Here is a 10,366-nt window from a genome sequence, read left to right on the forward strand (position 1 = left end):
GAGAGTGCCTTGGACTGCAAGGAGATCCAACCAGTCCATTCTGAAGGAGATTAGTCCTGGGTGTTCTTTGGAAGGAATGTTGCTAAAGCTGAAACTCCAGTACTTTGGCCACCTCATGTGAAGAGTTGACTCATTGGAAAAGACTCGGATGCTGGGAGGGATTGGGGGCACTAGGAAAAGGGGATGACAGAGGATGAGATGGCTGGATGGCAGCACTGACTCGATGGACGTGGGTTTGGGTGAACTCCGGGAGTTGGTGATGGACAGGGAGGCCTGGCGTGCTGCAAATCATGGGGTCGCAGAATCGAACACGACTGAGTAACTGAACTGAACTGAAAGGAACATATACGTATGTGTGTGTCTATATATATACACACACACATTTTAAAAACTTTTACAAGCTTAATGTTTCTTTTAATTTCTTACCTTCTTTATTTTGGTGATTGTACTTTACATACATTTTTTATTGCTAATAATAACTAAAAGAATTCATTTTCTTTTCCAATGTTGGTTGTAAAATTCAGACTACATTGCACAATTTGTATTAGAATTTATGAGTACAGGATCTATGTTCTCCTTTAGTTCTAATCAAAACATCCAAGTTTATACCGTAACTGTAACTTTCTTTCTATACGTCATAAGTATTTTGTTCCTGTAATCTTGTTTACTCCCCCCAGAGGCTTTAAGGATGCCCATTTTCACTGTGGCTGCAGGTTGTTATTTTCTATGTTACCACACATAGCTGGAATGATGATCAAGGGAGCAAGTTGAAACTCCACATGGCTCATATCTTATCAAGGGACAAGCTTTTTCTCGGATGAACACCCATCAGATTTTTGCAAGCCTTTACATTCTGGGTTTAGAAAAACATGACTTTAACAAATTTTTTCAGTGTTTCTTTTGCACTTCTGTAGCAGATAATTTTTGGAAATCTTTACTCTGATATTCCTATTGACTAACAGTGTTTTTTGAAATAAAAGTATATATTCTGTCTATTCAGAGACAGCATAAACTATCTTTACATTATATAAGCTTAGATAAATTTTAAGACTTTTTTAGACTTTCACCTGACAAACTCCTACCTTTTTAGGAGCCTGTAAAGTAGGTTCTGTGGTTCAGAAGACTTCTTACATTGCAGGTCAAATGTTCCCTTCTCGATGATTATATCACAAACGTTGGAAAGATTTAGCAAAGAGGAGTTGTCTTTTTGCTCTGTTGAATTCAATTTGCTCATCATTAGCTTGGTTTGTGGATTGAAGAACATACACACACACACACGCACAGTCTTGTCCACAAAATGGTATTTATTTCTCCATGGTTTTCATTAATTTTTAAGGTGAATTTTGATCATCTGCTCCTTTTAGAGTATCTCAGAGATATGTAGGCTTGGGGGACTGGACTTCTGATAAGGACTTATAATAAGGACTTCTGACGTGATTTATTGTGACATCTTAAAATACTAGTGGTACTGGAAATATAGTAAGATATTTTTGTGTAATTACAAAAATATGATCTTAGTTTCTGGAAGATCTCATTTTGAAGATTTACAATTATGAAAAAGAAATCTCTTCCCTAACTCGAAAAAAAAATGTACTATCTGTCATTTTTCATTTCATGGTGGAAATTTTCCAATACTATATTTGATAAGTGACTTCCATATGTCATTTCTTGGCAGACTTTAAACTGACAACTGTTTCTTAAAGCTCTTACCAAAAGTTTCAGTTTTCTAGTGATGCCATAGCAAAGTACTACCCTGGTGATCAGAGGCTAGTGTGTTGCTTGGACATAGAGAACACCTTCTAGAAAAGCCACGTGTCCAAGGTTGTGAAGCACTATCAACCTACCAAACACATGGTAATAAAAACAGCAAATTGTGGAGGCAAAATGTGGAGGTAGAAAATATGTTCCAAATGAAGGAACAAGATAAAGTTCCAGAACTAAGTGAAGTGGAAATGAGCAATCTACCCAAGAATCAATTCAAGGTGATGACTGTAAGATGTTCAAAGAATTTAGGAAATGATCGGATGAATAGAGTGAGAAGTTTAAAGTTCTTATCAAGGAGTTTAAGAAAATGTATAAAAAACCAATTAGAAGAAGAAAAAAAAAGAACTGAGATGTAAATGCCTTAGAAACAATCAAGATTAGATGACACAGGTAATCGATCAGCAAGATGAAAGACAGATTAGTGGCAATTGCTGAAGCTGTACAGAGAAAAGATGAACAAAAATAAATGGGAACAGAATAAGAGACCACTGGGACAGCATTAAGAGTACTAACATTTGCATTATAGAGGGTCCCAGAAACAGGAGAAAGGTGAAGAAAAAGTATTTGCAAATATGATAGCTGAAAACTTTATGAACCTGGGAAAGGAAATACAGATTCCGGTCCAGGAAGCACAGAGAGTGCCAAGGAGAATTAACCCAAAGTGGACTACAATCAAGACTTGTGAAATTGTAAGCTGCTGATGAGAAACTGAAGGTGACAAAAGCAGGTGGAAAGATATACTGTATCATGGATTGGAAGAAATATTGATTAAATGCCCATACTGGTTAAGACAACCCATAGATTCAATGTAATAACTATCAAAATACCAATGGAATTTTTCATGGAACTAGAAGAAATAACTCTAAAATTAGTATGGAAATACAAAAGATTCCAATAACTAAGACAATCTTAAGAAAGAAGAACAAAGCTGTAGGTATCACAGCCCCTGATTTCAAACTATATGACAAAGCTACAGTAATGAAAATAGCATAGCAGTGGCACAAAAAGAGACACACACATCCATGGAACAGAACAGAAAGTTCAGAAATAAACCCACAGTTATACGGGCCATTAATTATGTCAAAGAAGGCAAGATTATACAATGGGGAAAAGACAGTTTCATCTATAAATGGTGGTGGGAAAGCCAGAAAGCTACATGCAAAAGAATCATATCTGACTATTCTCTAGAACCATATAAAAAATTAATTAAAAATGACCTAGATAATTAAATAGGAGACCTAAAAATACAAAGCTCCTAGGAGAGAGTAGAGGCAGAATACACTCTGGCATAAATCATAGCAATAGTTTTCTTTAAGAACTGTCCCCTATTATAAATGAAATATAAGCAAAAATAAATGAGACCAAATTAAACTTAAAAGTTTTCACACAGAAAAGGAAATCATGGACAAAATAACAACAACAAAAAAACTATGGAATGGAATAAAAAGTTTGTAAATAACATGATTAGTAAGAAACTAATATCCAAACCTCTGTTCATGGGATTTTTCAAGAAAGAATACTGGAGTATTGGAGTCGTTTGCCATTTCCTCCTCAAGGGGATCTCCTCAACGTAGGGATTGAACCCACATCTCCTTTGTCTGTTGCAGGCAGATTCTTTACCTGCTGAGGCATCAGGGGAGCCCCAAATACCAGCTCACTCAACTCTATATGAAAAAAATGAACAATCAAATGAAAAAAAAAATGGTGAGAAGACCTGAACAGATATTTTAAAAATGAAAATATACAAATGGCTAATAGGCACCTGAAAAGAGGCTCATTATCACACTGATTATTGGAGAAATGCAAATAAAAATCACAAAGTGATATCACCTCACATCTGTTGACATCACATTACCAGACACAAGAAATAATAAATGTTGATGAGGACCTAGAGAAAAGGAAATGCGTGTTCACTATGGTGGGAATGTAAATTGTTACAGCCTAAATCCATCGACAGATAAATGGATAAAGAAGATGTGGCACATATATACAATGGTATCAGTTCAGTTCAGTCCCTCAGTCGTGTCCGATTCTTGGTGACCCCATGATTCGCAGCACACCATGCCTCCCTGTCCATCATGAACTCCTGGAGTTCACTCAAACTCACATTCATAGAGTCAGTGGTGCCATCCAGCCATCCCATCCTTTGTCATCCACTTCTCCTCCTGCCCCCAATCCCTCCCAGCATCAGAGCCTTTTCCAATGAGTCAACTCTTCGCATGAAGTGGCCAAAGTACTGGAGTTTCAGCTTTAACATCATTCCTTCCAAAGAACACCGAGGGCTAATGTCCTTTAAAATGGACAGGTTGGATCTCCTTGCAGTCCAAGGGACTCTCAAGCATCTTCTCCAACACCACAGTTCAAAAGCATCAGTTCTTCGGCACTCAGCTTTCTTCACAGTTCAACTCTCATATTCATACATGACCACAGGAAAAACTATAGCCTTGACTAGATGGACCTTTGTTGGCAAAGTAATATGGAGCAATAAATAGAATGAAATAATGCCTTTTACAGCAACATGGACGGACTTGGAGATTATAATACTAAGTGAAGTAAGTCAGAAAGAGAAAAACAAATACAATACAGTCTCACTTATATGTGGAATCTAAAATAGGGCACAAATGAAACAAACTACAAAACAGAAACAGGCTCTCAGATATAGAAAAAAGATTTATGGTTGCCGAGGGGAAGAAGGATGGGGGAAGGATGAGGTGGGATTTGGGGGTTAGCAGTTGAAAACTATTATATATGGAATGGATAAACAACAAGGTCTTACTGTATAGCACAGGGAACTATATTCAATATTGCATGGTAAACCATAATGGAAAAGATAGAAAAAAGAATGTACATATATATATATATATATATATATATATATATATATATATATGTGTGTGACTGAATCACCTTTCTGTACAGTAGAAACACATTGTAAATAAATTATACACCAAGGGAAAGTTGATAATAGAAACAAATAGTGATCAGAAGACAAATTCTTGCTCTGTGAAAGACACTGGTATGAATATAAAAACTGAAGCTGTAGAATGGAGGAAAATCTTTGTGCATATAGCAACAATAATTTGATTCTGAAATATACAAAGAACTCTTAAAACAAAATAGTAAGAAAACAAGCAACTCTATTTAAAAATGAACCAAAAATCCTAACAGGCATCTTTCAAAGACAGACAGACAGATGGTAAATAACAGATGAAAAGATACTCCATATCTCTGTCATCAGGAAAATACAAAGTGAAACAATGAAATATCATTATGCACTTACTAGAATGGCTAAAATCCAGAAAATTGACAGCACCAAATAATGACTAGTGTGTGAATCAATAGGAACTTTCATATATTGCTGAAGAAAATTCATTTTAATTCAAGAATATCATATAGTCACTTTGAAATTTTCACATTTTCTCAAAAAACTAAGCTTCCTCTTAACAACAGGATCTACCAGTTGCACTGCCTGGTATTTATCCAAAGGATTTGAAATTTATGTCAACACAAAAACCTGCACAGAGATGTTTAAAGTAACTTTAATCATAATGGCTTAAATCTGGAAGTAATCAAGATGTTGTTTTGGTAGGTAAATGGATAAATAAAACATGGTGCATTCAGACAAAGGAAATATATTCTTCATGAAAATGAAATGAACTATCAAGCAAAAATAAGACAGAGGAAACAGATATGTACAGTTGAGTGAAGGGAACCAATGTGAAAAAAAATTACATATTTTTCCTACCGTATGATATTTGGGAAAGCCAAAACTATGGAGGGAATTGGGCTTCTCTGATGTCTTAGATGGTAAAGAATCTGGTTGCAATGCAGGAGACCCGGGTTTGATACTTAGGCTGGGAAGATCCCCTAGAGAAGGGAATGGTTACCTACTCGAGCATTCTTGCCTGGAGAATTCCATGGACAGAGGAGCCTGGTGGGCTACAGTCCATGGAGTCATAAAGAGTAGAACATGATTCAGTGACTATCTTTTTTCTTTTTTTCTGGAGGGAATTAAGCGATGAGTAGTTGCCAGAGATTTGCAAGAAGGGAGGAAGGAAGAGGTAATCGTTTAGGGAAGTGAAAATACTGTGTATGATAATATAATGGTAGATGTACCTACTTATACACCCATGCAAACACACAGAATATACAACACCATGAGTGAGTTCAAATGTACATTACAGACTTTGGGTGATGATGATGTGCTAATATAGGTGTGTGAATAACAAATGTGCCACTCTGAAGGGGGATATTGACAACAGGGGAGGCGATAACAATAAACTGTGGAAAATTCTGAAAGAGATGGGAATACCAGACCACCTGATCTGCCTCTTGAGAAATTTGTATGCAGGTCAGGAAGCAACAGTTAGAACTGGACATGGAACAACAGACTGGTTCCAAATAGGAAAAGGAGTATATCAAGGCTGTATATTGTCACCCTGCTTATTTAACTTATATGCAGAATACATCATGAGAAATGCTGGGCTGGAAGAAACACAAGCTGGAATCAAGATTGCCGGTATAAATATCAATAACTTCAGATATGCAGATGACACCACCCTTATGGCAGAAAGTGAAGAGGAACTAAAAGTCTCTTGATGAAAGTGAAAGTGGAGAGTGAAAAAGTTGGCTTAAAGCTCAACATTCAGAAAACGAAGATCATGGCATCCGGTCCCACTACTTCATGGGAAGTAGATGGGGAAACAGTGTCAGACTTTATTTTTCTGGGCTCCAAAATCACTGCAGATGGTGACTGCAGCCATGAAATTAAAAGACACTTACTCCTTGGAAGGAAAGTTATGACCAACCTAGATAGCATATTGAAAAGCAGAGACATTACTTTGCCAACAAAGGTTCATCTATTCAAGGCTATGGTTTTTCCTGTGGTCATGTATGGATGTGAGAGTTGGACTGTGAAGAAGGCTGAGCGCCGAAGAATTGATGCTTTTGAACTGTGGTGTTGGAGAAGACTCTTGAGAGTCCCTTGGACTGCAAGGAGATCCAACCAGTTAATTCTGAAGATCAGCCCTGGGATTTCTTTGGAAGGAATGATGCTAAAGCTGAAACTCCAGTACTTTGGCCACCTCATGCGAGGAGTTGACTCATTGGAAAAGACTCTGATGCTGGGAGGGATTGGGGGCAGGAGGAGAAGGGGACAACAGAGGATGAGATGGCTGGATGGCATCATCAACTCAATGGACGTGAGTCTGAGTGAACTCCGGGAGTTGGTTATGGACAGGGAGGCCAGGCGTGCTGTGATTCATGGGTCTCAAAGAGTCGGACACGACTGAACGACTGATCTGATCTGATCTGATACATGTTTGGAAGCAGAGTGCCATACAGGGAGTCTGCAACTTCCACTCAATTTTGCAGTGACTCTGAAATTGCTCTAAAAAGTAAAGTTTATTACACAACAATGGGGAAAAGATGTAAAGAGACATCTCACCAAGGAAGATATACAGATAGCAAGGAAACAACTGCTAAAAAACTCAACATTACATGTCATCAAGGAATTTCATTTGAAAACAAGAATGAGATACCAGCAGATTTATGAGAACTGTGAAAATCCAAAATATCCCTATACAGCTGTAGAAAGCTTGGTGCTTGCCATCTTTCTCAGAGATCCCAATCAGGAGTCCACACTGGCATTTCCACTGGTGCTCTGAGTCAGGCAAGACAACTAACGAATCTCAAACCATTCCCTGAAAACTCAAAAATAGTCTACATGATCCATTCTTCTTTTCCCCCTTGAGGGAGTGTTGGGAGTTGGAGATATTCTCCTGATATTGACACACTGCCAGGAAAGGGAAGTAGGTATGGAGGGTGAAACAGCATAAACTTGCCTGAATGCTTACTGTATTTCTTCTTGGTATTGTGCTTTTCTGGAATTCTGCCACTATTATCTAACTTCCTTTCCACAAAGGAAATTAGGTCTATATGTTCTTGTCTCCGTGGAGGAATGGAGGCTTAGGGATTCCTAGTCTTCCATCATGCTGATGTTACTCTGGAGTAATGCTGTTCATTAAACCATGTCACTTTCTGGGGAATTTTGAGTTTTCTTGCACCAGCAATCACATCTCTGAAGGGAAAAGAATGCACTGAACCAAAACTGGACCCTCCTTCACACTGTCCTCTTCTTCTGCAGTACTCTGTGGAAGGCAGCCTTCACTTGAGCATTCCTGACACTGTAGACAAGAGGGTTCAGCAATGGGTTGAAAAGAGTATAAAACAGGAAAAGGATCTTCAGGTGTTCTTCTCGTTGACTGTTGTCGGGAACCATGTAAACGATCATGACTAAGCCAAAGTAGAACCCAACCACACAGAGGTGGGAGGAGCAGGTGGAGAAGGCTTTCTTGCAGCCCTCCTTTGACTGGATCTTCAGGATGGCCCAGAGAATACGCATATAGGAGACCAAGATCAGGGAAAGGGGCCCAACTAAGATAAGAGCAGCATCAGCAAAGAGGAACATTTCATTCATCCAGATGTCACCACAGGCCAATTTGAGGACAGAGCGAATTTCACAGAAGAAGTGGTTCACCTTCTGGGGGCCACAGAAGGGTAATCTTAACAAAAGAATTACTTGGACCAGGGCCAGGGCAAATCCACACGCCCAGCAAGCAATGGCCAGGATGGAGCACACTCTCCAGTTCATGATGACCATGTACTGGAGGGGATGGCAGATCGCCACATACCTGTCATAGGACATCGCCAACAAAATCAGACACTCTACAGAACCAAAACTCAATATGAGAAGCATCTGCAAATTGCATGGGACAAAGGAGATGGTTTTCTTGTGTTTTGCTAGATTTGCCAGCAGATTGGGCAAATTACTGGAAGCATAGAATATGTCAATGAGGCCCAGGTGGGAAAGGAAGAAGTACATGGGGGAGTGCAGCCTGGGGTCAAACCAAATAAGTCCCAAGATCATGCCATTTGCCAACAGGTTGAATGTATATAACAAGGAGAAGATACCAAAGAGGAGCAACTTCAAGTCTTCACTGAGCTGGAATCCCACCAGGATGAATTCTGTGATCTGTGATTGGTTTCCCTCCATTGCCAGTGACAGTCTGTAAAGGACTGAAGTGTGATGGGAAGGTCAGGGCTGGATAGCAAAGAAGATAGGAATTATTTATGTGAAGTGAATTCAGAGGAAGCTCATGTTGTTACTACATCACTGAGTTTTTTTCTTCCAATGTTTCCTCGCTGTATTTATTTATTTTTTACTATTTAATGTGTAGTAATTCAAATTTTTAGACAAGTATCAGGGATCATAAACAATACTCATATATACATTTCACCAGTTCTTCATGTTTGCTTTATGATATCTTTTGTCTGTATAATATTAATTCTTTGTAGACCACATATGACTAAAATGCTACCATAATCACATATTGACAATTTTTTCCCAAACTTTTGAATTTTTTCTCCATAACATGCATAGTCACTAGTCTGTTTTCAATATGATTACCAAAAATCTGGAGACATGACTTTAACATGAATCACTATTCTAAGTACAGCACTTTCTGCCTCTTAGTCTAAAGTTCAAATCCAATATCACATATCATACTCATTTCCTGTAATCTTAAGTACTTAGTCTTTCTTGCCTTGACCCTCATACTTCTGAGCTCTTATTTTGTATAATGTTTCTCAATTGTTGTTTTCCACTGATTCTCCACATTTTGTTGAAATGAAAATTTTTGAAAGAAAAAAATGTTATTTTAATGCTTTTCATTAATACACTGCTGCTACTGCTGCTGCTAAGTAGCCTCAGTCGTGTCCGACTCTGTGGGACCCCATACACGGCAGCCCACCAGGCTCCCCCGTCCCTGGGATTCTCCAGGCAAGAACACTGGAGTGGGTTGCCATTTCCTTCTCCAATGCATGAAATATTAAAGTGAAAGTGAAGTCGCTCAGTCAAGTCTGACTCTTAGCGACCCCATGGATGCAGCCTGCCAGGCTCCTCCATCCATGGGATTTTCCAGGCAAGAGTACTGGAGTGGGGTGCCATTGCCTTCTCCACCATTAATACACAGATAATGTTAATTTGCACATTGGTGATCTTCATGTGGATTACTAGGTCAGGATGCTCTCTCCAAGTTATTTCCATTATAAGGTTATTAATCCATAATTTTGAAGTTCCTTCTTCCTTCAACCTTAACAAATTTTGACATCAAGTTTTCTTAAGTCTCATAGAAAAACATGAAATTGGATAAGATGCTAAGAAATAATACCTAAATGAAACACACAGATAAAAGTAATCATTGCTAATAATTTGTATATACTGTTTTCCATTATTAGCTATACATAAATTTTACATATGTAATTAAAATTATATGAGCAATATTCCTTATCTATTTCTTTCATTAAGAATAACATCATGTCTGTTTTCCATGACAAATATTTCTCTGCAACATACTCTAAACAGTCATACACTATTTTATTACACATTATTTTATCTAGTATATTACCTTCTGACTAGGTTGTATGCCACGTAATGCTACAGTGTCTAAATTTGATACATTCTTTGTGTAAACTTGTTTTCTTATACAAAATTCTAGGACATGGAAGTTCTTGGTCAAATCTACTCCTTCCTTTCTGCCTT

The 10,366-nt window shown here is 38.0% G+C and overlaps 1 protein-coding gene across 1 annotated transcript; it reads right to left on the bottom strand.

Moving 5' to 3' along the window:
* Positions 1–7,885: 7,885 nt before the first annotated feature.
* LOC113891818 (olfactory receptor 2A2-like) lies at positions 7,886–8,818 on the bottom strand. Its single transcript, XM_027540296.1, has one exon. The coding sequence runs from the start codon at positions 8,816–8,818 to the stop codon at positions 7,886–7,888; it is 933 nt and encodes a 310-aa protein (XP_027396097.1).
* Between the last annotated feature and the right edge of the window lie 1,548 nt (positions 8,819–10,366).

Source organism: Bos indicus x Bos taurus, chromosome 4 (assembly GCF_003369695.1).
Source record: "Bos indicus x Bos taurus breed Angus x Brahman F1 hybrid chromosome 4, Bos_hybrid_MaternalHap_v2.0, whole genome shotgun sequence".
NCBI lineage: Eukaryota > Metazoa > Chordata > Mammalia > Artiodactyla > Bovidae > Bos > Bos indicus x Bos taurus.

Excerpts from the sequence above, each read along its gene's own strand:
- LOC113891818 (XM_027540296.1), bottom strand. The coding sequence starts at position 8,818 with ATGGAGGGAAACCAATCACAGATCACAGAATTCATCCTGGTGGGATTC.